Consider the following 27,278-nt stretch of genomic DNA (forward strand, 5'->3'; position numbering starts at 1 on the left):
TAAAAGCTCTTTAGAACTGTCAGACTGGGCCTTTATTCCCTGTTCTTGTTTCTCTTTGGTTTAGGATTCCCTCCAGGCACATCAGCTCCTTTAAACTGGGGAATGGCTAAGCAAGTTCTTGAAGAAACCTTGGAGAAACCCCGGGACAGAAAATTTGAGACCTTCTTAAAGTGAAACTGGAGTGGGCACATGTAGGATCCACTAAAATGATCAGGTTTCTGGCTCAGGTCATAGGATGAGCCAGCATATGTTGAAATCTTGGAATGTTTTTGAGGTATCCAGTTGGTGAGGTCCAGTACGTAGTAAAATCTGGCATTCAGAGCTGACATAACAGGAATGAGTTAAGGAGCTATGGCATAATCATAGCTAGTGTATTCGTTTGCTAGGACTACTTTAATAGTATCACTGGCTGGGTGTCTTAAGCAACAGAAATTTCTTGTCTAACAATTCTGGAGGCTATAAACAAGATGATTTCGGATCAGGTCTTTCTGCTTCTCCTGAAAGGGTCATCTTCTTGTGTCTTTGCATGGTCTTTCCTCTGTGTCTGTGTACCAATCCCCTCCTCTTATAAGGACACAAGTCATATTGTATTAGTGCCTACTCAAAAAATCTAATTTTACCTTAATTACATCTTAAAGGCTATATCTCCAAATGCAATCACATTCTGAGGACTCAGGGTAAGAACTTCAGCATATGAATTTGAGGGTCAGGGATATAACAGAGCCCAAATAGGTAATAATTGACATGAAGGAATTAGATCAGGGTGGTCAAGAAGCCTGTGTACAATCGGGGAAAAAGGATGAAAAACAGAGCTTGAAGTGACTCAAACCTTTAATAGGACTATTATTTAACTGATCAGAAATGTAAAAAAAAAAAAAAAGTAGAACTAGGAAAATGTAGCTTTGTAAAGACAAGGTCAGGGCTGTTTCAAGAGGAATGGAGTTGGGGGTGGGGTGGGAAGTAGCTCAGGTAGAGCACTTGTCTTGCACTTGTGAGGCCCTTAGTTCAATCCCCAGCAAGGACAAATGGTCAGCCAGGGTCAAATTCTGCCAAGAGACCTAGTAGAGGAGACAACCCGGAGATTGATCTTTGAAAAGAAGGTAGACACTTTGGCTGAGAGGCAGAAACTAGGACAGCGGCTCCCGAGCAGTGTGGAGAGGTGTGTGGGTTGGGTGCTGTTGGGGAGAAGCCACTGATGGGTGAGAAAAGGGTTAAGGGTGCAGGAGGGAGAGGAGAACATTACTGGAGGTGCAGGAAGAGGAAAGATCTAGAGCTGAGATACAGAATTTGCCTCAGGTGTAGAGACACCTCATCTGTTTGATTAGGTTGAAGGAGGAAATGATGGGAAAACATGATTGGAATGTGAGGAGGGGCAATGGTGAGGGCGGAGTTTGGGGGCAGAGAGAAGTCATAGTGAATGAAGCTAAGGGTTGAAATATAATTTCATTAAAAGAAAGCATGAAGAAATATATTTAAAATAATTTCTAGCTGGCCATGGTGGTGTATGTAATTTCAGCTACTTGGGAGGCTGAGGTAAGAGGAACCCAAGAGTTCAGGACCAGTCTGGGCAACAGAGGGAGAACCTGTCTCAAAAATAAATGAATAATGAATAACTTTTATGTTGTGAAATCCAATATAACTTTGTCATTGACACTTTTTAAATCTGTTTTGTTCATAAAATTAAGATTTTTTTCAAAGATGAGTTAGTGGAAACAAAACAAAATGTAATTGTATACTGAACCACAGTGCTGCTATTATATTACTGCATTTCTAAAAAAATAGAAAGTATGTAGAGTTCTTCTATGGAAGCCTTGCTAGACAGTGGAACAAATTGTCTCTGATACCTGGAGTTAGCAAAGTTTCAGCGTCTATAATATGCTGTCTTATCTTGCTAGTAAGCTACCGTTTACTACTGATAAAGAAAGCAATGAGCAGGTGGAAAAGACAAGCTTATGTGCATACAGATGGTTCACTACTGTGAACTATCACATCATAGGTTAATATGATTGTAATCCCATTCATATTATAGAGCATAGATTTTATGAATACATTTAACAGTACTCCTTAATATTCTCTTTTTACTCAGTTTATTGTATTCAATTTCTGCTGCCCTTCAGAGCGCAAACTGAACAAACATCTTCAATTATTGCATTTATTTATGTAACATCTTTAATTTCCCATTTTGTATTTTAAAATCACATTAATATCCAGGAAGATGCTTTTTCTCATTTAATATAATAATCTTAAGATACTTATCTTGAATGTTAATGAAATTATAAGGTGCATTAGTGATAGAGGATTTCAGTGGAAATTAAGGTGATAGAATAGTCAAAAGCTTTTATCCCACTTTGCATTTATTCACTTAGATGTGACAACTGTAAGATACACGTTAAATACCTCCTTTCCCCAATATATAGGATGAATATGAAGATAAATATCTGCTAGTAGCTATGGAAGGTATAACATAACAAAATTTAAAGACATCATGGTTTACTTAGGATAAAATATTAGAGATAATGTATGATTACCAAGCATGAAAATATTAGCAGCTTTTAAATTCCTGAAAAATTATACCGAAATCCTTGAAAGACTTTCAACACACATAAACAAAGAATGCTTAAATACAAATGGAATTTTATGTACTACTAACAGTTAAAAATCTAAAACCAAATGCATTTCATCCATTTTCAGTGAGGCCCTATGAGTGCTAGGCCTGGAGTTTGATGGAAAAATCACCATTTTCCTCTTTTTTTTTTTTTTGAACTTAGCTTCTAGCAAGGAAGAAAGGCAAAAGCTACATTAAAAATACACATATAATATTAAATTATTATTTTTTAGTTGTAGATGGACACAATACCTTTATTTGTTTTTATTTTTATGTGGTGCTGGGGATCAAGCCCAGTGCCTCATGCTAGGCAAGTGCTCTACCACTGAGCCACAGCCTCAACCCCAATATATAATATTTTTGTTATGGAGAAAATAAAATACAGTTAATTACTTTGACAAAAATAGCTTTTTCTGAGGAGAGTCGGTGGGGACCTTGAGTAAAGTGAGAAGCATTAGAGAAGGGGAAGGGAAAATGATAAGAGCAATTGTAAACAACTCTTTCAAGAAATCTACTCTCAAGACTGGGCATAGTGGTTCTCCTGTGATCCCAGCCTCCTCAGGAGGCTGAAGCAGAAGGATCATAAGTTTGAGGCCAGCCCAGGGAACTTGGCAAGACTCTGTCTCAAAATAAAAATTGAAAGGCTAGGGTTGTCATTCAGTGTGTAGAGTCCCTGAGATTGATTCCTAGTACTGGAGAAAAAGAAATGACTCTTAAATGGAAGCAAAGGAGAATGAAGCAAAGAAACAGCGTATTAGCTTAAGAGAGATGTCAGGTTAAGGGGACTTTCAAGAGATAAGAGGTAATGTATCTTCTATTAATGGAAATCATCTTGTATGGAGTGGAAAACTGATGGTCTATTGGTTTCCTAGGGTTGGTATAACAAAGTGCCATAAACTGGGTAGATGAGGATACAGAAAATTTCTGTCTAACCCACAGTTTTGGAGGCTAGAAGCCTGGAATCAAGCTCTGGGAAGATCACACTTCCTCTGAACTCTGGCTTGTCTCTTCTTAGCTTCTAGTGGTTTGCTGGCATTTTTTGGCATTCCTTAGTGCGAAGCTGCATTATTCCAATTTCTGTATTTATTGTCACATGGTTCTCCCTGTGTGTCTTTGTATGTCTCCACCTGGCTCTCTTTTTATGATAACAGTCACATTGGATCAAGGTCCACCCTACTCTAGTATGACTTCATCTTAACTAATTCCATCTACAATGATCCTATTTTCAAACCAGGTCCCATTCTGAGTTACTATACATTAGAACTTCAACATATCTTCTCGGGGAACACAATTTAACCCATAAAAAATACAGTGGTATCTTGATATGGATAAAGAATGAAATGAACTTCTAGGAGGTAAGAAATAATATTTTCTGCTCTTGGGAATAATCCTGTACATAGGTGAAACTGATGATACAGTAAAAGAGAAAAGGGATCATTTTAGGAAAAAGAACTTGAGTAGGCAAGAGAAGGGGTTTGTTGTACCAGTGGAGGGCTGGCCTTATAAAAAAATACTTAGAAAATTCATTTTCTGTAATAATAGAGAAATCAGAAGTTAAGATTTCAGATAAAGGTGGGCTGTAGATTTAATGACAAAAAGAGAAGTTTCTTTTCCGAGTATTTACATAGTCATGTGCTGCAAAACTACGTTTCAGTCAATGATGGGCTGCTTGTACAAAAGTGGTACCAGAAGAGTATATCACCTAACGACATGGAAGGAGTTTTAGTTTGTGCAAGTACATTCTGTGATGCTCACACAATGACAAATCACCGATGTGCCAATAAGGAACTATTTTCTCAGTGAAAAATAAATGAAAGTTTCTCATTTGAAACTCAGATCAATGTCATAATCATCATTTCTACCATTTTAGGGAATCATGGTATGTTTTGAGAAAATAAAGAACTATCTGAGATTACAGCACAACACTTAAGACACACACACACACACACACACACACACTTTTGTACATTTTACATTTATTGTCTACTATGTGCCTTTATGCTAGACATTATATATGTATTATCTATTTTAAGCCTCACAGCGTTTGACAATGGTATTTCCTGGCAAAGAATTTCTTTGTTTATACAGGTAAAATACATAAGAATTATATATGTTCACACAGTAGTCCAGAGACTGAGGAACATACAGTCCTTTGAAGGTGTTTATGTAGCCAGTTCAAAGTTGAGAAGAATAGAGTTTCAGTTCTTCAGGGGGCTGGCTGGGGCTGTTGTTCATCAGCAGGACAAAACTTTGTATGTATGAGGAGACCCTAGGTTCTATCTCCAGTGCTGAAAAAAGAATTAAAATATTTGAGATATGGATTACAGATCAATAAAAAGACAAAAAGCACAATTAGTTTAAATGTTCTTAAATAATCAAAGGTAAAAATACACTGTGAAAAAGCACACTAAGGTTTATCATAACAAACTTCATGGGTTGATCAAATACTGCAACTTCTTTGTACTTTAACCTGGGATTCTTGGCCAGAAGCCCAGTTAGCAGGCATTTTCTTTTTTTAATGTTTATTTGCTCCTCAAATGTAGATCAATTTGTTACTATCTCTCTTAATATTTATATCAAAGAAAGACTACAAATTTGAAATATGCATTGCTTATGATTTTTACTTTTGGCCTTGAGGTGACTCAATGTTTTTTTAAAAACATGCTTTTTCCTATATTAGGTCTATCTTAGATTTAAGTTCACTCCTAATATTTAAGAATATAGACTATATACAAAGTGTGTTCTTGTCTGGTTAAGGGAATAATTCAATTTTCTACATATTCATATACTAGAATTAAAATGCCAGATAACAATTCAAGCAAAGGTTATTTGAGGAAAATAACATCTGTTAGCCAACGATGGCATTTAGCCAGCTACGCATTAATTTGGATGATATAGTGATAACACTGTTCGCCATAGGATTTCACTAGAGCTGCCTCATAGAGCAAATTGCCCTAGGGTGATTATGTCATCATACTGTGGGTTAAAGAGAATAATTATAGATATTATTTTTGTTGACGGCATTGGTTTTACAGTCATAAATATTGAATTATTAAATGTCAGCAGAGACATAGGTGAGTAAAAAAATAACAGCGATATACGTGTTTTCTAATCATCCTAAAATCCAGATCTAGTCTGCCGTGACACCCAACCCCATTCTTTGGTTCTATACCTACTTCAGGGGCCAGGTGCAGTGTATACAGATTATGACACTAAAAGGCTACAAAGAGGCTATAAAGCCTCTTCCTTTTCTAATTCCACTTATTTTTCAGATCTTAGTCTCCAGCCTTGGCTAAGATGGAGACCTTATATACCTCTCTCAAGATAAAAAGAGCAGAAATTATTTGAAAGCTCATCAGCTTCTGATTTCTGTGCTGAACTCTCTGGATGACAATATTTTTTTCCTAGCTCCAACTTTGTTCCAAGATTTTTCTGAGTCTTTCCTAAAAAGTTCAAATCCTAGAATCACAAAATCATTAAGGAACCCAAAAGGTAACAATTTTACGTCCTAAAAATTGAAAAAAATTGAACATAATGTTGGCAAAAGCATGTTTTGTACTGAATTACAGTGGATTAAATAGGAAGAAACATCTTGGAGATATTTTTATTTTAGATACTTGAGATTAAATATTTTGGATGATTTTATTTTAGATTAAATATTTAGATTATATTTAGCTATTTTAGTACTTAGTGATATTTTAGATTACAACTCTAAATTATTTACTGTTCTTATATAATAACTTAGATAAAACTTCTACAAAGTGGAGCTGCCTAAAACATACTGAGTTACTTATTATATTTTACTGGTTTGGATTCTAAAGTTTTAGTCTAAATTTTTCCTTTATATGTGGGAGGGTGCAATTGCAGTTGGAATGTTTTATGGAGCATAAGAATTCTGGCCTAATGGGATTTCCCCTGCTGGAATAGAGTTTACAGATTCAGTTTTTATTCTTACAGTGCTAAGGTGAGTTCAAATTATATAACAAAACCTCAAGTTAATTTGAAAATAAAAGTTTGAAGTTACAATTTAGATTTAAATTTTCATTTTTAATTAAAAAACCAATTGGGATGTGTCAAAGGAAATAAAAACTTAAGTAAAAGAATCACATTACAAAATACACATCATCTTCCTTATTTCTTCCTTCCTCCTCCCCAGAAATTCACAAATGACAGAAAACTGAAAAAGAGTTAACTTCAGATTACTAACTCCACAATAGTAATTCATCTTTCTTTTAGGTGAGAGGACTCTAAGGCACAGGCAGATGAAAAGTTGGAACAAAGCAGCTACTTGTTACTGCATGTCATTAACCTTAAAAAGAATTATGGTGCTTTTATTTTTTTGTCTGATTAAATATTTGGACTTCTTTTGACATGAACAAATTTTTCTTATTTAATTTAGTTCCCAAATGAAGTGAAAAGTATATATATATTTTACTTTGAGAAAGAGAATAAACATGATTTGGATACTTAAATTAAGAAATGGACTGTAAGGTCCCTAGAAGACACACAAAGATGTCAGTGGTCCACAGACTTTAAGAAATATGCATGCAGAATTGGAGATGTGGCCCAGTGGGAGGATGCTTACCTGGCATGTGAGGCCCTGGGTTAGACCCCAATCATAGGAGTGGGATACTATGCAGCAGAGCAGGTGCTTCTAGAGATGGTTCCTGGAACATAAAAACAAATAGGTATTAGTGAACCCTCATGTCTCCAAGGCATTAGACTTTATGTCCAAGTAATATTTCTTCAGTCATAAATACAAATTGAACACTTCCTTATAGTTCATAGCTTTTAGGATATAAAAGTTATTTTTGGACTCTAAGTTTCCTATGTATACCAACCATTATCTTTCTCTTTAGATATATATCCTGATTTTACTTTATTTTTGTGTAAATCATATTATATTCCAGTACATTTATCTGCATTAAGACTTTCATATAATATTGGGTCATATTTAATTGTAAAATATCAGGTACCACATTTTGGTTTTTTATTTGTATGTGTCAAAATCAATTTTGTTTCTCCTGAAGCATACCGAACAGAGCCATCAGAACAAGAAATAGAAATAAAAACTATTAAAGTTTCTATGTTAAAATTACAAAGTCAACAAAGCCTTAAAGAGCAGAAATTTCTGAAGTAAGTTTTCTGGATCTGAAAAGAAAGTAATTTTCCAGTCTAGAGAAGAATCCAGCTTGTTTGATGTTGTTATGTATGTACAGATAGACCAGTAGTATCTAGTGCTGCAAATTGTGCTCAAATTGACTTATTGGTCTGGTTTAGCCAGTTTGAGATTTTAGTTTTCTTTAGCTTTGTGTGTGATAAGATGCTTTGTTCTATTGTTAGCTTTCATAACAAATTCCTGAGATACACAGAATAGCTAAGGCAGACAAACTACAAAGGCCACATAATTGTCCACATAGTATCAGCTAGAATGAGAAGTCAAGTCTTCCAATTCTAATTTCATAGGTTTCTCCCCTCTACAGTGTAGGAGACCTTGGGTTACAGTGGTTTGTGATGTGTTCGTTAGAGAACAGACAGCTCTTTCAAACAGAGTTTTATTACTTTGCCATCAGTTGTAGATGAAAATAATAAATAATATCATTTTATAAAGTTTTTCTGCAGCAAAAATGTGGTATGAGCCAGGTGTAGTGGAGCTTGTCTGTAATTCCAGTGAGTGAGGAGTCCGAGGCAGGAGGACTGCAAGTTCAATACTAGCCTCTGCAACTTGGTGAGACCCTGTCTTAAAATAAAATAAAGGGCTGAGGGTGTGGCTTAGTGATAGTGGGCTCAATCCCTAGTACCAAACAACAACAACAACAATAACAACAGCACAACAATGAAAACCCAAAAAAGTGCTTGTGAATAAGTCTCTGGAAAAGACTAGAAATGATTATGCTGGTCAAGAAGAAACTTCTTATAGGTGCTTAAGAGAGAATATTTGGTCTCTGCCTTGAAATTTCTAAAGAGTCTCACTTAAGAGTACTTTGCAAATTAGATAAGTCGGTACTATTTGGGGAAAACGTGAAAAATGCCTAGGTCAGTTTTCAATTATCACTTTTAATTATTAATCTTTTATATTTTAGTGTGAAGAGATACTGGGTTTGGAAGACTTGTTGGGAGAGAGGGCAAGAAAAGAGGAGAAGAGGGTGTAGGTCAAAGGTACTAAGGGGCTGAAAACCCATGGGACAAAAGAGGTCCCCATTCTACTTTCTGCTGACATAAAATAATAACTCTGATTTAATGATAATAAGAAACTAGTTTATTCTGAGCCATTATGAGTGACCACAGGAACATGGATTCAATCAATGATGTGTTCCCAGGCTATGGGCTCTCATATTTGCCTCAAAATAAGCAATTTTCCTGTTTCCTTTAAAGTAGAATTGCTATTTTATGTCACAAATTTTGGTATTTAATATGGGCTCCAGAATTGATTTGGTTTCTCTGGAGGAGTTGCCTGGCTGGTACCCGGTACTGGCCTGGGCCCTTTATGCCCAGACCTTGGCTTCTCCTTGGGTGGACATTGTCAAGTCGTTCCTGGGATCTGGGCCTCCCTTTGCTTTGGTTGACAAATATTGGTATTTGGTTATTAAATATTGGTATTTGCATATTCTATTGTTTCAGATCATTTGCCAGAATTTTTTTTTTGCTAGAATTGCTCTTTTACTCCCATTTTTCCTCCATTCTATAAATTTGCCTTTTGCTTTTTTTGTGTGTTTCTCCTCTTTATCACAACCTTTTAGTATAGAAATTCCATGAATACCTGATCCTAAAGGCATTTAAGATAATGAGATATTCCTTCCTTGCAGCCTAAAAGGGTACAATTAGGTAACTAATTATCTCCTGAAGGTATCAGAGGAAATTCCCAAGAATGTGCAAGACCTCATAGGGAAAGTCCCAAAATAGCGTCCCTCATTCCTGGGTCAGAAGGAGCTTCATTAGCTCATCCAGGAGTTCACACAAAAGAGCCTATATCATCCAGTATCTGGAGTCCCTCACCTTCCATAAAGGGTGCAGGATAAACTCAATATACAATAGGAGGAACAGACCTCAGACTGAGACAGGGAAAGATACACAGAAACCAACCCAAAACACAAATCCCATCAGCTATCACAGAAAATTGCAACTTGGGAGACCAGAGACACCTTTGCTAAAATGGGGAGCAGAAATTCAAGGAAGGAAGACGAGTTTGGGGAGAAACTACTATTTGGTACTCCAGTGGGTTTTACATTTCGTAGTTATGTCATCTCAGTTTGCAAATATTTGGAAAAGTGGGGGACTCTAACTAAGGAAGACTGGGCTTTACATTTTCCTCTCTGAGGAACATCTGGTATTCCTAAACTGGTTTTCTTGCATGCTGAATTAGAATCCTCAGGCAATACACCATGACAGGAAAAAAAAAAAAGAGCCTAGTCTGCTTGGGCTTTCAATGTGAGTGTCCTGAGGGCTGTTCTAGCTGTAGCATAAATGAAATAAATACATACTTATGACCAGCATGTCTAAATTTTTAAGGTAAGGGAAATGTTATTTCATTTCCTACATGCAGCTTGTTGGGTTGCATTCTCTTTCAGCTAGGAAGCCAGGAAGAGGAAAAGATGATTTTCTTTTGTGATGCTGCCTGGCCCCAGAATTCTTTGGAATCAAGAAAAAATATGGCGTTTATAATATGCGAATGGGAAGTAGATGAGTGATACTTGCAAAACAACATTGATTAGAGTTCTGTTTCCCTTTGTGACTGCAAACTAAGGCCTCTGATTTGATGATGCCCACAAAAATTTGTGAAATCTTGATTTGTCACCAGCCTGGATTTTGGTCTCTACTCCTATTACTAATAATATTTGGTACATGGGAAAGGATGATTTGGTTGGGAAGGAATTTAAAGTGATACTGTGTTGTCTGACTTCTATAATGACATTAACCATTTACTTTCCCAAAGTAGAATCTGTTGTATCACAGTAATAGGACAAATCTAATTATTAGCAATGAATAAGAGTTGAAGACCAAGATTTTTTAGAATTAGGACTAGCCTTTCCATACAAGGTTATAGCCATGGAATCAAACTGGCCGGAAGAAAAATTAGAATTGGAAGATAACAAACAATTTAAACTAATCCCAACATCAAATTTCGTAAATCACAGATAAGACTGCAGATACAGGGGAAAGCATAATGGCAGTCTGATGAAAGAGTATGATGATATATGCAGAGGATGTTTTAATTGGTTGGGATGCCTAGTTCCCTCATCAGCTACTTTCTCTACTTTAGACCATACTATGTTCTTGGTTATTATAACTTTAGGTATAATAATCCTCCTCCTACACATTACATATTACATATGTCAGGTACAAAGAACAGCAAAAGGAAAACCCCAGACCTGATAAGGATATCTAATAACATTAATTTAACTCAGGATTTTTTTTTTTTTTTTTGGTGGTACTGGTGGTTGAGTCCAAGGCACTCTACTACAGAGCTATATTCCCCAGCTCTTCTATTTTATTTTGAGATAATAAATTGATAAATTGCCCAGGCAAGTCTTGAACTTACCATCCTGGACTTATAGATGTGCACCACTGCGCTCAGCCCAGATACTCAACAGATTCTAGTAACGAACCTTGTAAGGAACCTTCCTAGCTCAGTGAGACATGAAGCATTTGGCCTCTGCATGCATAGAGCACAGTGCTTGGCCAACAGGGGGAACTGTAGAGCCAAAGCTCTCTGAAGAAGTCACATCTGTATTAAAGATCCTGCAAACTATTTGAACTTGGCCAAGCAATTACTTTGTGATTGTGGAGAAATGCAATATTTCAGATCAAGGGCCAAAATTATCTTGGGCTTTCTTGGTTCCTTTAATAGCCATTTACTTTTAATCTCTGTATTTGACCTTACAGCCTCAGGACATGAGGTAAAACTCCAAATATATGGCAAGCTTAGCCACATTCTAACATCTACCAACACTAAAGCTAAGAATGCTGTAACACTTGAAGCTTACAGAAAAAATTTCACCTTTCTTTTTTTTTCCCCTTCTACCTAATGCTCCTACCTATGTAAATGTATTGATTTATGACCTTTGTTCTATGGCTATAAAAGATCATGTAACCTCCTCCATGACAAAAGACACCATTTAAGATAATTTGAATCTGTGTTCCTGTGCTATAGTCATTCATATTTGGCTCATAATAAACTATTTTTAAATTTCCTTTAAAATAGAGTTGTTTTATGTTGAAATTTCATTTCCTAAATGTCTAACGCTAGACTTTGTGTTAAGTTGTATCTTGAAAACAAAAATTTTTAACTATTCTCACCTGTTTACATTTTCCAGTAGCTCAATTTCAATCAAGCTTTGGGACTGTGCTCCTGGAAGATTGAGATGTGGGAAGTACTTCTTCTATGGAGAATTATTTATACCAATTATTCAGTTTACCTCATTCTTCATCAGGGTTTATAGAGGGAAAGGAGTTGGATGCCTTTTAGGTCTTAAAAAAAGCTAATCTATGCTATTTTTGTTGGCTTTTTGTGATAAAGAAGCAGGCCAGCCACATAACATGAGGGTTTCTATCTACTGCTCAGGAGTTTCCTCAATGTGCACATAGAGCCACATAAACACATCCACTGATTGTTATTTTCCTGTCTCCATTTAGAGACAACTCAGACTTAAAACCACCATTTACTTTATAATAACTTTTTATTCCTTTAATTATAAGAGTAAAACATGTATATTAATTTTTTATGGTGCTTGGAATAGAACTCAACAAATTTTCTACAAATTCTAAGAATATCTTAAACAATTTACAGAATTATAAAGCACAGAAACCACAGTGAAGTAATATTGGGCAAGCTGAGCTGAATGGGAGACAAAGCACTAAAGCTATTGGTTCATTAGCAAAGAATTAAAGAAAACAGGATAAATAAGAGCTAGGGAAACAGAGGTGAGTATAATTTGAAGTTTCATTTACTCAATAAAATTAAATTGGGGGGCTGGGTCTGTAGCTCAGCGGTAGGGCACTCACCTAGCATGTGCAAGGCACTGGGTTCGATCCTCAGCACCACATAAAAATAAATAAATAAAATAAAGGTATTAAAAAAGTAACAACAATCTTAAAAAAAATAAATTGGGGGCCAGGTATAGTGGTGCAAGCCTGTAATCCCAGCTACTTGGGAGGATGAGGCAGGGAGATCACAAATTCAAGGCCAGCCTAGAAAACTTAGTTTGACCCTATCACACACACACACACACACTCACACACACTCACACACACACACAAAGCGTGGGGTGGGCTGGGGGGCTGTGGATATAGCTCAGTGATAGAACACCCATAGGTTACTTGGTGTCACACATGCACACACACACACACACACATAAATCAAATTGACTCACAATTATATCACAACTATACAGGTAGAGCTTACCTAATCCAATAAACTGAGATGCAAAATGCTCCAAATCTAACATTTTTTGAGGAACAGCATGGCACCACAAGTGGAAAATTCCGTACCATGGAACTTTGTTTCAATAACAAAGATATTATGAATATTGTAAAACTTTCCTCTATGTGTTTAACTGTATATGAAATATAAATGAATTTGCTGTTCAGACTTGGGTCCTGTCCCAATGATACCTTATTATGCACATGTAGATATTCCCAAATCTGAAAAAAATCTGAAATCTGAAACACTTCCGATCCTGAGCATTTCAGAAAAGGGATATCCAACCTATATTATCCGTGAGAAGTGGACTGGTATTTATTTTGTGGTGGCAAATGGAAAAGACAGGGTAGGTGTTGTGTTCCAGCCTAAATGTGTCCCTTTACTGTGTCACTTAACTCTCTTGAGCTTTCTTTTCCTTACCCAAGGAACTACCAGATTAGGCTTGATGTTATCTGTGATTCTTAACTATTTCTGATTAATGCTTTAATTTCCTAGGAAAAAACCCTCAAGAGTCTTGGTAGACATAAAGCAGTCTTTGTTCTAAGATATTCTTGATGGTTCTTGCCCTTTCTCATTAGCAGTTTGCTAGGCCTATTACCCAGGTCTTGTTACCTGCCATTATAGCTCATGAGAATGCCTGCATCTGTAGTACAGTTGGTAAGGGTTTTTTTTTTTTTTTGCATATCTTATCACACCTGGTTTTCATAGTTATTCAGAGATGTGAACTGAGCAGATATTATTTTAATCACCATTTTATAGATTAAGAAATTCAGAGAGGCATTGCAGAAATCCAATTCTTACTTACATTGTTTCTGGCATTGATGGTGAAATAGATACATATGATCTAGCTAAACTCATTATCTTGCTCTTGTTTGAGAATTTTAGATGTGGTATATTTATAATTAAAGAATGCATATTATTTGGTACAGATAATACAGGGAAAGGGAAGTTTAAAACTCACTGAAGGGATTTTTATTTTTTTGTGCTCAAGAAGATCATCAGGCATCTTTTGGTGCATCCCTAGATATCTTTCCTGATTCTGTCAGATCTTACCTTAATGCTCCAGTTTCTGTAGAATCAAGAAATTTCTTGCAATTCTTTCTTTTTTAGGTTCTTAGCTCGCTCAGGGCTTTTTATTTTCCGTTTCTTTATCCTGGAATATGCATCTACTTCTTGTCTTTCTGTCAAACTTTTACCTACCCTTTAAGCTCAAGGGTTACCTGCTCTGTGAATTATTTGCTCACTATCATCTGCAGACATAGTTGCCCCTATCTCTCTGTGCTGCAACCTTATTTATTTTCCATGCTGGGGATTGAACCCAGGGCCTCGCATGTTAAGCTCCACTATAACCTTTAAAATCTCCATTAGAACAACCATCTCATTTCTCTCTAATCTGTAACCCAAGCTTCTTCAAAATAAAATAAGGTGTGTCTTTTCACTCTTATATTTCCAGGAAGCATGGATCATGGTGCAAATGATAAAAATATTCTATGAATGATGTAATTAATTTCACTGAAATTCATGTTTTAGCAAAATTTTAGTTTTACTTTCAGTGTCATTTGTTGCAAGAACTTCTCACTTTTCTCATTTCCTACATTCTTTTGGATCAGGTCCATTTCCTTTCTTTCAAGTACAACAAGATATTCCAGGATCATTCGTTCTTTGCCTGCCTGTTCCTGGAATCAGCCTTTTTTCTAAGGAGACTTGATTCTGTTTAGTGGAGAACAGTATTTAGAAGCCAAGCTCAGTGCCCTAGTTACGTTCATTGCTATTACTGTGTTGTTTCCAGGTCTTGTCCGTAGACAAGGCTAGGAATTATTATTATGTATGTTTCTGTTTCTATACTAGAAACCATTAATTGACACTGATATCGCCAATTTCAACCTGATTATAAGATTCATACTTTCTCTCCATATTTATAATTCTCTTCTCTGATAGTGAGAAATTCTGCTTCTATAACCTATAATATGCTTACTTACTTAACCGATTCCCTTGTGTATAATTTATCTCTTTCTCCTGCCATTTTCTTCTTCCACCTGATTCCTTCCTTATCCTCCCTAGGTTCTAGATACTATTACTGCTATTACTGTGATGCCCCAGCCATGCTGCCCTTCCTAACTGCACGGACTGATATCTCATGCCATTGCTCTTCAGAGTCATCCTGTTCTCCCTGTTCCAACACTGACACTCTGTGCATGGCCACCATCAAGCATAGATACCTTCATTACCTACTCAGGCTCTGAGTTTCTATGATAGTTGCCTTTCTCTCTGTACTACTGAGCTATGGATGCCTTCCATTCTATTTAGGTTCTGGTAGACCATGCCAGGCCACTGCTCTGTTGCACAGCCTCCTCTTCCAGATGGGTCCGGATGAACCATGCTGAAAAGCTCATCACACTTGAGCTGCAGTAGACTGTGCTGGGATGCATGCACATGTCCTTACCCCATTAGGGATGCATCTCTGATTTGCCATGTCCCTTTCCCAATCTGGATATCTTTATGATACTGTCTGGGCTCTAGCTACCCACTGTAAGTTTCCTTATTATTGATACCTTCTCCTCTTATTCAAACTCCAACACCCCTATTTTGGCCACTGTGTGTTCCCTCCATGCAGATACTATTGTGTTATGTACTACCTAATGGCTCTAGAACTACAAGGCAAAGAAAGAGAAGGGAAAGCAGAGAAAGTATGGGCTTTCTTTTAGATTTTCTTATTAGTCCTTCCACAAGGAAATGCAAATGTGAAAAAGCTTAAAAGAATTTGCTCTATATTTACCATAGTAACAAAAGATTTGGACTGAGAAACATTTGAAGCTCTTATAAGAAAGTATGATGTGAAGTTAACTACCCTTTCAACTGGAGAATTAAATTTTTATTTCTCTTCTAAGTGTTTCATATTTTGTTCTGTTAGGTGATTTCTAAATTAGACATTTAGAAATAAAAACGGCTGGAAAGGATTCTTGACATTCCTAACCCAATTACCTTGTTTTATAGATGAGGGAATTGAAATCCTGGTTGGGTTAAATGGCTTTCCTAGGTTTCCCAGGTAGCCAAGTCAAAAATAAAAAAGACATCTTTCAAAACCCTGCCAGTGTTCTTGGCTTGCTACTCTCATTATTATCATTCAGAACTATTTGGCCTTTGAGGCGAATTTACAAGAAAAATATGTTTTATGGATCATACTTTGTATTTTAAATTAGAAGTCTTTTTGTTTGGTAATGATATGAATGATAAAATGCCATTTTGGGGCCTCAAAACATTAACTGGGCAGTAGTTTGTGTTATAATTTAATAGGGTGAAAGATATAGAAATTAGCCTTAGTTAGTAGCTTGTAATTTTCTAAATGCTTTCTCTCTCTTTTTCCAAATGCTTTCTCTTAATTGCATGTTTACATTATGTTAACTGTACTTGGTAAAATTGCCAGTCATTTTGATTGTTATTTATTTTGCTGTTTATTGTCTTGTAGGTTTGGTGGGTTAGCAAAATGCATACATGTAGATATGAATGACTGATAGATAAATTCTAATTTTTAGAAATCCACATTGTGAAATTTGCATTATTGAAAGCCCAGTACATCTATTGAAAAATCCATCACTAACAGGTAACTTTGTTATCAACAAAGTTAGATGTGGAGAAGCAGGAAATGAACCACTTGCTAGGTATGGATGAGCTGTTTAAAACATTGATTTACAAAAGTCATCTTAGGTCATGGAGGTCAAAAGGAAAAACAGGTAACTAATTCTGTTTTAAAATCCACTTAAAGTCTTAAAGATTTAAGAGCTCAACTGTGAGGTCAACTCATTCTGGCCTGTAAGTGAAATATTTGCCCTTTGAGAGCTTCAGTACAATTCTGTAAATTAACGTGAACAAATGTACAGCTTTTACAACTAAAGGAACATAGCCTCAAGATCATTTAGTTCATCTTCTTTCAAGGCAGGAATCTTTGTGCTCATTCTTATAAGTGGTCACTCAGGATCTGCTGATTTGAATCACTTTCAGTCATGCACGAATCACCATCTCTGCATTAAGGCTGTGACATGCTTCTGCAGAAACATTCCACTTGGTAACCCTGCCTTCTTACTGCCTCTTTTTGCCCTCTGGAGTTGGTCAAAATAACTCAAACCCTCCCATATGACAGTCCGTTAGTTGTGTCTGCCAAGATCCCCATCTTCCTGGGATACTCATTCTCTCCCTGGTCTCTCCCTTCCATGGTTGTTGTTATAATGAATTCCTTCCTTTTTGTTTGTCCTTGTCTGGATTTACCGACTTTATTTAAAATGTACTGTTTTAGAAATACTATGCACAGCCCTGATGAAAGGCAAGAAGAGCACGTCGAATTCCTTTTTTGTCATCTAAGAGGGAAGCATGGTTTCACTTTATTTCCGGACCGTTGTATCCACCAGACACAACCTTTGTCCTCAAACACCACATACACTTTACACAAACGTGTTGACCTCACACCCAACCTCAGCTTTTCTTGAACCTCATCTGAACAAATAAACATTCCTTCTGATCGGCGGATATCCCTCGCGGCGTCAGGAAGGGCTGGCTTGGGCAGTGCTGGCTCAGCTAGCCCGCCTGGGTTCTACAGTTTGGGTTTCCTCTTTGTCCTCTGATTTTAAGAAGTGAGACAAAAAAGCAATTCCTGTTAATCTCTTAGACAATGTAAGGGGCTCTAGACTCCATTCCAGGAAGTTGTTTTCATCAAGGTAACAAAGAGGTGGACCACTGAGAACAGAAAGAGGGCTAGGGATCCCGTTTGTAGATGGCATCCAGGTAATCCTCAGAGGCGAGGGTAGGGAGAGGGCACCGCTGAGCTGGAAAGAAGCGCTTGGAGAAAGAGCAGCTGTGCGCCGCGGCGTGGACACGCCCGGGAGTTCAGCCTGGGGGAGTGTGTCACCACGTGCTACAGAGGCGGGGACTAGACTCTCCACTTATCTGTGAAGGGCGTAGGGCCCAATCCCAGAGTTTCCCAGCGGACAGGAGATAAAGGAAAAAGGGAAGAGAGAAAGAGACAGACAGAGAGAGGAGAGACTCAGACACCGATCTAGTCACACAAAGAGAAAGACGCAGAGAAAGAGACAGATAGGAGAGGTGAGAGGCTAGCGAGTCCTTCCTTTTAACTTGCCAAGTCCAGAGGTTCCAGGAGGGAGGATTCTGTGTAGACGCTCAAACCCCGGGACTCCGAAGGGTCAGTTTTCTGCAGCTCCCTGGGGACTGACTACACGGTTCAACCTTTCTAAGTTAGCCGCGGAGGGAATAAAGCATAAAGACAGGAAGAGGAGATGGGGTTGTACAGTCAGTGTGGTTTGACTTCTTCCTAGGAGTGGCGCGGTTTGGGGCTTTATATCCGGGAGGAGCATGTGTCACCAAACTGTGCGCAAATCCTGGGGCCTCTGCAAACCCGGCTCCCGGGCAGTTGGCCTCAAGCCCAGCCGGGCCGTTCGAGGCTCTGGCCACCCAGAGCTCCTGGGGACGGCCGGCCGGTGGCTCGGTGGCCTTTATCTCTGTCCTCCTTTGTCCCTTTTATCTCAGGCTCTCCAGGAGGCCCGGGGGCCCCCACTCGGTCTATCGCTTCCCCCCCGGGCAGAGCTGCCACTTCAATGTCCCGAAGGTCGTGGGCTGCTACTCTCTCAAAGGCGGCGGCGGCGGCGGAGCAGGAGCGCTGCGCGCCACGCTAACCCGGACGGGCGGAGACGCCTGATCGGCTCACTCTTGGCTACTCTTGGCGACACCAGTGCACCCGCGCGTCTCGAAGGGCAGCTTGGGCCAGGATGGCTCCAGGCAGGGCAGTGGCCGGGCTTCTGCTGCTGGCGGCCACCAGCTTCGGAGGGGCAGCGGAAGGGCCCGGGCTCGCCTTCAGCGAGGATGTGCTGAGCTTGTTCGGCGCCAATCGGAGTTTGTCGGCGGCGAAGCTCGAGCTGTTGCTGGAACAGCTGGGAGCTGCCCCAGTCAAGGGCGTCCTGGAGTTGAGCCAGCTGCACTTCAACCAGGTAGGACCGCGGGCCCAGCGCGGCCCTAAAGCCCCGTGGGTGTCCGTAGATTTCCATTTGTATAGGAACCGTTTTCATGTGGGGAAAGTGCAGGAGAGAGAACTTAGGTTTTTCAGGTATAGGACCGTAACTGATCGGTGGCGCGTGATTTCCACTAGATCTGGCTAGTTAATCAGGTTTACAGGACTAGTACAGTTCAGCCAGAAGTTGCAGTTCTGTCCGATAAGCTGAGAGATCAGAGGCTTGTGCTTTTAAGATGTTGTAGAAAAGTTTATGAAGTAGTTGAGGACGGGAAGACACCTTCAGAAATGCTTCTTCCTCTTTTTTTTTTTTTTTTAAGATAGGAATATTGTATTTAAATCTTCCCAGAAAGACAACGGCTTACTTAATTTTCCACAAAGTCAGCAGAAAGAATGTCACATGCCACCCTCATTAACAGTTGTCGTGTGGGCACTTCCATTTAAAAATGATGTACAACGTAGTTCTGACTCCTGAGCGCATTGCATTTAGAGCTGAAGAACCTGTTGGACAGATGGGGAAGCTGAGGATGCCAAGAGACCAGGATCACAGCTGGTGGTTCAGTTTGTGTCAGACTGGATTTGAAGGGGGTTGTTTCTTTTCATGTCAGGCTAAGTGATTCCAAAATTCATTCAAAATAAAAACGTAACATTTCTCAGTTCATAAACACAGTATTATCTAGTTAACGACAAAATCTTGAGTTTAAGGGCAGCCTCCAACGACCTAGAAGCAAGTAAAATCATACCTGTTGTGGGGCTGGGGATGTAGTTGAGGGATAGAGCCCTTGCCTAGCATGTGGGAGACCTTGGGGTAGGGTGGGGGGACAGATTCAGTTAAATCAATGCTTTGTTTTTTTTTTTTAAATAACCGAATATAGTATTTCCCATATATACATATTTGGTCACTTTTAGGCAATGATAGTTTGTTACAAAAGTTTTTGTGTTTCAAGATGTTTGGGCAATTCTGTATACTATACTCTAATCTTGGAAATACAACATTTCCCAATGAGTCAGACCTTACATTACAGTTAGAGAAACTTTAATCAGATAAATACACAGGTTGGTATTCTTTTTTTGTTAGTTATTTCATACCCCAATTAAAATTTATGGCAATAGAAATTTCTCAAGAGATAGAATTTTTTGATGCCATGGGGTTTCAGAGGCAGTCTGTCCTTGATCCAGAAGGATTTTGTGATCCCTTATGGATATTTTTAGTTTCCTATTATTCCAGTTCTTGCATGTTATTATATTTGGCTTAATATTTGAGAAATGATATGTTAGAAAGACTGAAATGCTCACATACTATGTGATATTTTAGAAAAATAAAGAAAATAACTTCTGAAGTATTTTCTGAGCTCCTCTTCAAGAAGGAGAACTGGACACCAGCATTTCCAAGTAGGTGTGGTCCTATGCTTGGAAAGAAGCTTAGAGACTTGACTTGAATTTGCATATCTGTGGCCCACACACTGTTTTGACTTAAGTGATATCCTTATCTCGCAGTGTCTGAAGGTGAATTTTAAGGGGGACAAAGACCCCTAATCACTCTTGCTAAGATACTGGAAAATATGTCTCAATTACTTAATTTACTAGTGATATGATTCTTGCTTTATTAGCAGATAGGATGTTTAAGTAGAGAAATTATATGTATGTTAACACTGTGTTTCTCATTCTCAAGTTTGCATATTTAACTCATTATGACCTCTGTGGGCATCCCAAAGAGATAGGAAAAAGCCCATAATTAACTTGTATACAAAGGGAAGCCAAGGAAAATTCACCACTTAATCAGGTCTGCCTAAGGAACATCTATTTGAAGTTCTAAGAAGTCCTAATGAAAACAACAATTCATTGGTTAAAAGAAGACAAGTGATGTTAATTCAGAAGAATCCATTAATTTGCTGGTAACTAATGGAGTCTAGCCAAGGCATATTCTTATGACTTCAGAATGAAATCATCTAATTTAGAATAACATTTTAAGGCCTTTTAACATTTTTGTATTTCAAAGAATGCAGTTTAGTTTCCTCACCTGCCACAGGGAACACTGTACTGTATTGTGAAAAAATAAAATTTTCTGACTTTAAAAAATCCTGAGAAAATAGAATTTGTTTCCATGGGCCAGAAATTTATTGCATCTTCTACAAGATCTATCTTCAAAAGATAGTGTTCTTTTGGATGTGGGCTGTGGTATTAGGTTAGCTTCTCTCAAGTTATAGACTACTGAATTCTGGAGATTTATTAAATGGTTTTAGAAATTTTTCTGATTTTTTCCCCTGGTGTCTCTAACTACTATTACATTGTCGCTTTGGGAAACCAAAGTGACCTCAGTTCAAACTGGAGATAGTAAAACAATTGAGTTCATTATTCTGCTTTTTATAGTTACTAAGTGCACAAAGAGTTAGGTACAAGAAGCAGCCCAAACAACAGAGAAGAGGGAGTGAACTCTTTTTAGGCAAGTGGGTCTCTGTGGCCCCCATGACCACAAGCATAGGTCTGGTCCATGTAGGGGAGTGTCTGGAATATTGGGGATTTTAGAATTGCCTATTTGCTACCTTTTATTAGTTCAGAGTCTTTTTTTTTTTTTTTTAACTAGGGATTGAACCGCCCTGGGAGCTTTAGGTTCTTTTATCATTCTTTTTCTTCATTTCCTCTTCTTCAACACCTTATCTCCAAGTTCTTTAGTGTGACACTGGCTAAACAGCTGGATGAAAGGGAAGATCTGCATTTCCCAATTATCACTTTAAACTGCTAGGAATGACTCCATTCAAATAATCTGGTGCCCTGGAGGGTAGAGGAGGTGGCAGGTTGCTGTGTGAGGCAACCTTTGTGTCATACTTTCTTGTACCTGACACTTGACTGTCCCCTGCAAAATATATGAATTTTCTTTCTTTCACATTTTTACTATTACCCCATTGCCTGAACTGTATTTTTAATGTCTTTGAATTTATATCAACTCTTCCTGAAGGAGTATAGTATTCTTTCTTTCAAAAACCCTCATATCTGTCTTTTCATTGGGAAAATTCTTGATGCTGGCATTGAAGGCCCTCCTCCTTTGGGGTCAACCTACCTCTCCAGGCCCGGCACCCACTCAATTCAACAATTTGGTAAGCTTTTGCTCAATCTCTTCTTAGCTCTTTTTCTTCCTTAGACCCTTCCTGCCTCCAACTAGAACATTCTTTTTTTCCTTGAATCACTTAATCAAAATCTATGCTTAACAAAGTTCAGTTAAACATTGCCTTAAAAATTTTTTTGAGCGTCACAAACAACACTGATGCACAGATTTTTCTGTTTCCCAGTTCATGAAATATTTTTATCATGCTAGTATCAATTAACTATTCAATAAACAGTTTGACTGAGTCCTGCACTCTAATTTAGAATGGTTGAAGTACAGATCTGATCTTATCGCTCATCCTATTAAAACAATTCAGTCCTTTCAAGATAAACTTCAAACACTGTTTTATTTTTTGCAGTGCTGGGGATGGAACTCACGGCCTCAGGGCCCCAGGGCTTCGTACTTGTTAGGTCAGTGTTCTACCGCTGAACTCCACCCCATCCCCTAAACTTCAGACATTTCAATAAAGTCCCCCCTTTTTTTTTAAAGTTTTTTTTTTTTTAGTTGTAGATGGACACAATACTTTTATGTATTTATTTATAAAAGTGCTTATTTATAAAAGTATAAAAGTATTCCGTGGTGCTGAAGATCGAACCCAGTGCCTCACACGTGCCAGGCAAGCACTCTACCACTGAGCCACAACTGGGGATTAAACTCAGGGGAGTTTTACCATTGAGTTATATCTCTAGCCACTTTTATTTTTAATCTTGAGACAGGGTCTTGCTAAGTTGCTTAGGGCCTCGATAAATTGCTGTGGCTGTCCCTGAACTTGTGGTCCTCCTGCCTCAGCCTCCCAAATTGCTGGGATTACAGGCATGTGCCACCGCACCAGGCCACAGCAGTAACCTTTTTTTGGGGGGTGGGTACTGGGGATTGAACTCAGGGGCACTGGACCACTGAGTCACATTCCTAGTCCTATTTTGTATTTTTTATTAGAGACAGGGTCTCAGTGAGTTGCTTAGCACCTCACTTTTGCTAAAGCTGGTTTTGAACTCGAGATCCTCCTTCTTTAGCCTTCCGAGTCCCTGGGATTTCAGGTGTGTGGATGATGGGGATCGAACCCAGGGCCTTGTGCATGCAAGGCAAGCACTCTACCAACTGAGCTATATCTCCAGCCCCCCACTGCTGCAGTGTTTAACAGGCTGGGTTTTTTTGTTTTTTTGTTTGTTTGTTTTTGTTTTTTAAAGAGAGAGAGGAAAGAGAGAGAATCTTTTTTGTAGATGGACACAACACAATGACTTTATTTTTTTTATGTGGTGCTGAGAATTGAACCTGGGTCCCGCCCATGCTAGTCGAGCACTCAACCGCTGAGCCTCAATCCCAGCCCATAATAGGCTGTTTATAGTGCTCAGTGTTCCACTTATATCTGCTTATGCTCTGGTATTAATTCTTCTGAGACATTTCTTGATCTGCCTAAAGCATTTAGTAGCAATCTCTTTTATGTGATCTTGTATTAATCGATGCCTGTGAAATCATAATAATATTTATTATAATATAATAATAATATTAATAATAAATATTGCAATTATATTATAACATGGACAGATTTTAGGTTACTTTTTTGTTTGTTTTTTTTTACATGGCTGTACTCCCTCTATGCCCCTCTCTCCTCTCCCACTAGATTATAAACAAATTGAAAGGTGTATCCTGACTCATCTCTCCAGGGGTTGGTGTAGTGCCTGGTTCATTAGATGTATTCATTAGAAATTTTTTGAATAAGTGAGTGAAGATAGTTTAAGATGAGTAAAATAATTTGGGTTTACACATGACTTTACGGATAATTGGAGGAGATAAGACATGCACACGTAACTATAATGTACCATAAAATGATATGTCTGGTTGGATCAGACTTGTGTCTTCAAAAAATTAATCTAACTTTAGAGTGTGGAATGTAGGTAGTGCATCAAGATGGGAGCTAGGGAGGCAGGAACGGTGGGTTGCATGGGGCATAATGACCATTGCAGTTGGAAACATCAGAAGGTAGTTGACAGGTGGTAGGCATGGATGAAGCATATTCAAAAGGCCCCAAGGATAAACACTGTCAACTACAATTTTTCATTTTATTTTTATTTTTGTGGTGCTGGGGATTGAATCCAGGCCTTTGTTCATGCCCAGCAAACATTTTAACACAGAGATATACCTTCAAGTTTTTGGTCTATAATGGTCATTTACTATTAGATCTATTCCTTCATTATCCCTCTGTATTATAATGCCAGAAGGGGAGAGACAGTGATGAGTCCTGGTTCAGATCAATGGCTGGTGAGGATAGTGGTATGCAGCATACAGAAGGTACGCGTGTGCACGTGTGTGTGTGTGGTCACTACATACATATTCTATGCATTGCTTATTGTTGTCTATTACATTTTTTCCAGGGGTGGGGGCAAGGATATACATATGAGGGAGGAAGGTTCCAGGCAGCACTGACTATGGATGGAAGAGATAAAGAACATCATCTGTCTTTTCTTTTTTGTCTTTTATGTGCCGAGACATAGCAGGAGTAAACCTGCTAGGAATGCCTTCCGACCTGCTCGTTCAGTGAGAAACCAGAAGGGTGACACAGAAGGGCGAAGTTGTGTTGGTCTCTTGTCAAGTGTCCTCAAAGACAATGGCCCTATTCTGCCCCATTATATCACTATTACATAAGTTGTGCCCAGTGTGTTGTGTTTCAAGGCTTTTGGGAAAACTTTTGAGAAACACTCAAAAGTCATTTGACTATGGCTTCAAGAGCTTAGCTTACCTGGATTCCAGGTGTGATTGGGATCTGAATAGGAAAATGCTTTTCATTCTTTCCACATCTAACACCTAAACTTTCATCTTTATTCCCTCTCCTGGGGATCACATGGACCGTTTTGTACATAACATAAATAATTATAGCTGGGATTTATCAACCTTTTACTAGGTGACATAACTCTTTTAACTCACTTATTTGTATTATCACATTTTATACTCACAACAATCCTATGATAAAGGTACTATGATTATCTTCACTTTGCACAAAGGGAAAATGTGGCACGGGGACACATTTTCTGTGTCAGTGACTCAGTGTCACAAAGTAAGAGGTGGAACCTCAGGCAATCTTAAGCTTAGGCTGTGGTGTATTTTGGGGTCCATAGTCTAGAAAAGCATCCTTCCTCTAGCCCAAGCAATCATCACCTCAGATTCTGAACCATGGACAGAAGTTGCTTAGCATCAGTTTCTTGTCTGGCTCCATTGCTTGGTCACATTGAATCAAAAGGTCCACAAGGGTGAAACTAGTTCTTGTCTTCAAGGCCCTGTCATACAACCAGGGAATAAGATGGAAACTTGTGAAAAGTAAATGCACAAGGTAAAACTGCAGTATCTAAGTAATCACCGTAGCAAACATGAGGCATGTCACAAGGCCATGCATGATTGTCAAATGGACACCTGTGGCATGGACCTGAAGGACTCTTGTGACCCTGGCTCCAAATAAATTGGAAATACCCTATAAGGAGTTACAACTCGATCAATTTTACTTATCTGGTTTCATTTAAAAAAATGTATGTATTAATTGAACTTCTGCTTCTACCAAGTGTGTCTGTACCATTAATTACAAATTGGATTTCCTTGTGAGTTTACATTCATTTTCTTTTGTAGAGCATGAAATTTTCTCTTATGCTTTCTCATGTGTGGAATTTTTCTTCAGACAGTATTTTGAGCAACAATCGTTCTTCTATATGACTTGGAAAGGGTTCTGTCAGTGAGCACTTCTGGTAGCAGACAGTGGAAATCTTCCTCTCTCTGGTCCGTGGTAATGGCACTGGAGAAAATGGTTGTTCATAGGTGCTGGGCAATGAGATGAAGCAAGGAATGGGAGCTGATGAGCATGTTCTTTGGTAGCATCAGTGGCTCCATCTTAAGTGAAGTTTTGCTGCAGGTGGGAGTTTGAACTCTCTCACTACCAGGAGAGGTAAATTCCTTTCCTTATTTATTGGCAGTGCTGGGGATTCAAGCCCTGGACTTTGCACATGGTAGACAAGTGTTGTACCACTGAGTTACATCTCCAGCCTGGTAACTCCTTAACTGGGATAGATCTTTATTTCTCCCTGGGGATGTTGGAAGTAGAATTGATAGGTAGGAGGCTTGTAGATGTTGGGCTTTCCATGGCTCATGCTGTATTTCTGTTTTCTAGTTATATTCATCTTGGGAGATATTGAGGAGCAGGCACTTAGTTTCCTCATCATAAAAACTCATATCTTCTTTAAATTTAATACATTTTGAAATCCTCTGTGTTATCAGTTTCTTTTGGGGGAGTAAGAGTTGGGGACAGAAATGAGAGTATAAATATGAATGGAAAATCTGTGGGGTGTAGTGGTTCTTGCTTGTAATCCCAGCTCTTTGGGAAGCTGAGGCCAGAGGATTTTAAGTTTAAGGACATCATGGGTGACTTAATGAGACCCTGGCTCAAAATAAAATAAAAAGGGCTGGGAATTAGCTCAGTGGCATCAGAGCTTGGCCTGGGTTCAATCTCCAGTACCACCACCACCAAAGAAATTTAAAAAAAGGAAAGAAAAGAAAAAAAGGCCTGAGGTTGAGAAGGATCAACATTTTTGGAGGAGGGTGGGGAAAGTCTCAAGTGAAGGCAGCTGGCAGCTGGGTGGTTGATAAAGATTCTGTGAGTTATGTGTATAAAGGTGGTGTTTTCCTCAAAGGATGTACACTTACCAAGTACGGTCAGCTAACATTGGGATCATTTCCAATGCAGCATTTAAATCAATGTTACTAAACTCTGGACAATCTTAGAAACTATATAGTTTTCAGAGGGTTTCCCCAGGTTCAACTCCAGTTAACAGATTGCTGTTTGTAATTGAAATGAATAAGTTTATTCTCAAAGATTTCCCCTTGTCTGTTTCAGTAATGGAATAGGTTTGCTGGGTCTTGAGATTTATTTTATAAAGAAGTGAAGCTATCATTGAATTACCTTTGTGATGATGGGATTTGAGAACATAGAAAACCTTCAGAATGGAGCCTTGTTTAATGCAGTTTCTGTCTCCTTCCAAAGCTCCTCTTTTGTTTTTCTTGGCCTGAAGTTTAAGGAGAACAAAAACAAAAATATCTGAATCTAGATCAAAGGTATTTACCTGAAAAGTGGTATTGTGCCTTTCAAATATTTAACACC

The 27,278-nt window shown here is 38.4% G+C and overlaps 1 protein-coding gene and 2 long non-coding RNA genes across 4 annotated transcripts in view; 2 read left to right on the forward strand and 1 right to left on the reverse strand.

Moving 5' to 3' along the window:
• Positions 1 to 2,598, forward strand: part of LOC124102469 (uncharacterized) — a 92,940-nt gene extending 90,342 nt beyond the window's left edge. Inside the window, exon 4 of the long non-coding RNA XR_009228149.1 lies at positions 65 to 2,598. This is a non-coding gene — a long non-coding RNA (uncharacterized LOC124102469). The remainder of the gene's footprint in view (positions 1 to 64) is intronic.
• A 1,966-nt stretch (positions 2,599 to 4,564) lies between these two features.
• Positions 4,565 to 14,218, reverse strand: LOC124102468 (uncharacterized). Its single transcript, XR_006854881.2, has 3 exons — positions 14,079 to 14,218; positions 7,191 to 7,272; positions 4,565 to 4,893 (listed from the first exon to the last, which is right to left on the reverse strand). It is a non-coding gene; the product is annotated as an uncharacterized LOC124102468 (long non-coding RNA).
• Positions 14,219 to 17,968: 3,750 nt separating this feature from the next.
• The window catches only part of Slc39a8 (solute carrier family 39 member 8), a 74,986-nt gene continuing 65,676 nt past the window's right edge, over positions 17,969 to 27,278 (forward strand). Inside the window, exons 1-2 of one of the 2 annotated variants that reach the window (XM_046459091.2) lie at positions 17,969 to 18,119; positions 18,561 to 19,018. In XM_046459091.2, the coding sequence (XP_046315047.1) occupies positions 18,800 to 19,018 (219 nt within the window). In that variant the 5' untranslated portion in view covers positions 17,969 to 18,119; positions 18,561 to 18,799. Of the gene's footprint in view, positions 18,217 to 18,560; positions 19,019 to 27,278 lie in introns of both variants that reach the window. The other variant, XM_058583826.1, reaches the window with a different exon arrangement.

This window comes from Marmota monax, unplaced genomic scaffold (assembly GCF_021218885.2).
Source record: "Marmota monax isolate L192 unplaced genomic scaffold, Marmota_monax_Labrador192_F-V1.1 WCK01_AAM20220418_F8-fsc00002, whole genome shotgun sequence".
NCBI lineage: Eukaryota > Metazoa > Chordata > Mammalia > Rodentia > Sciuridae > Marmota > Marmota monax.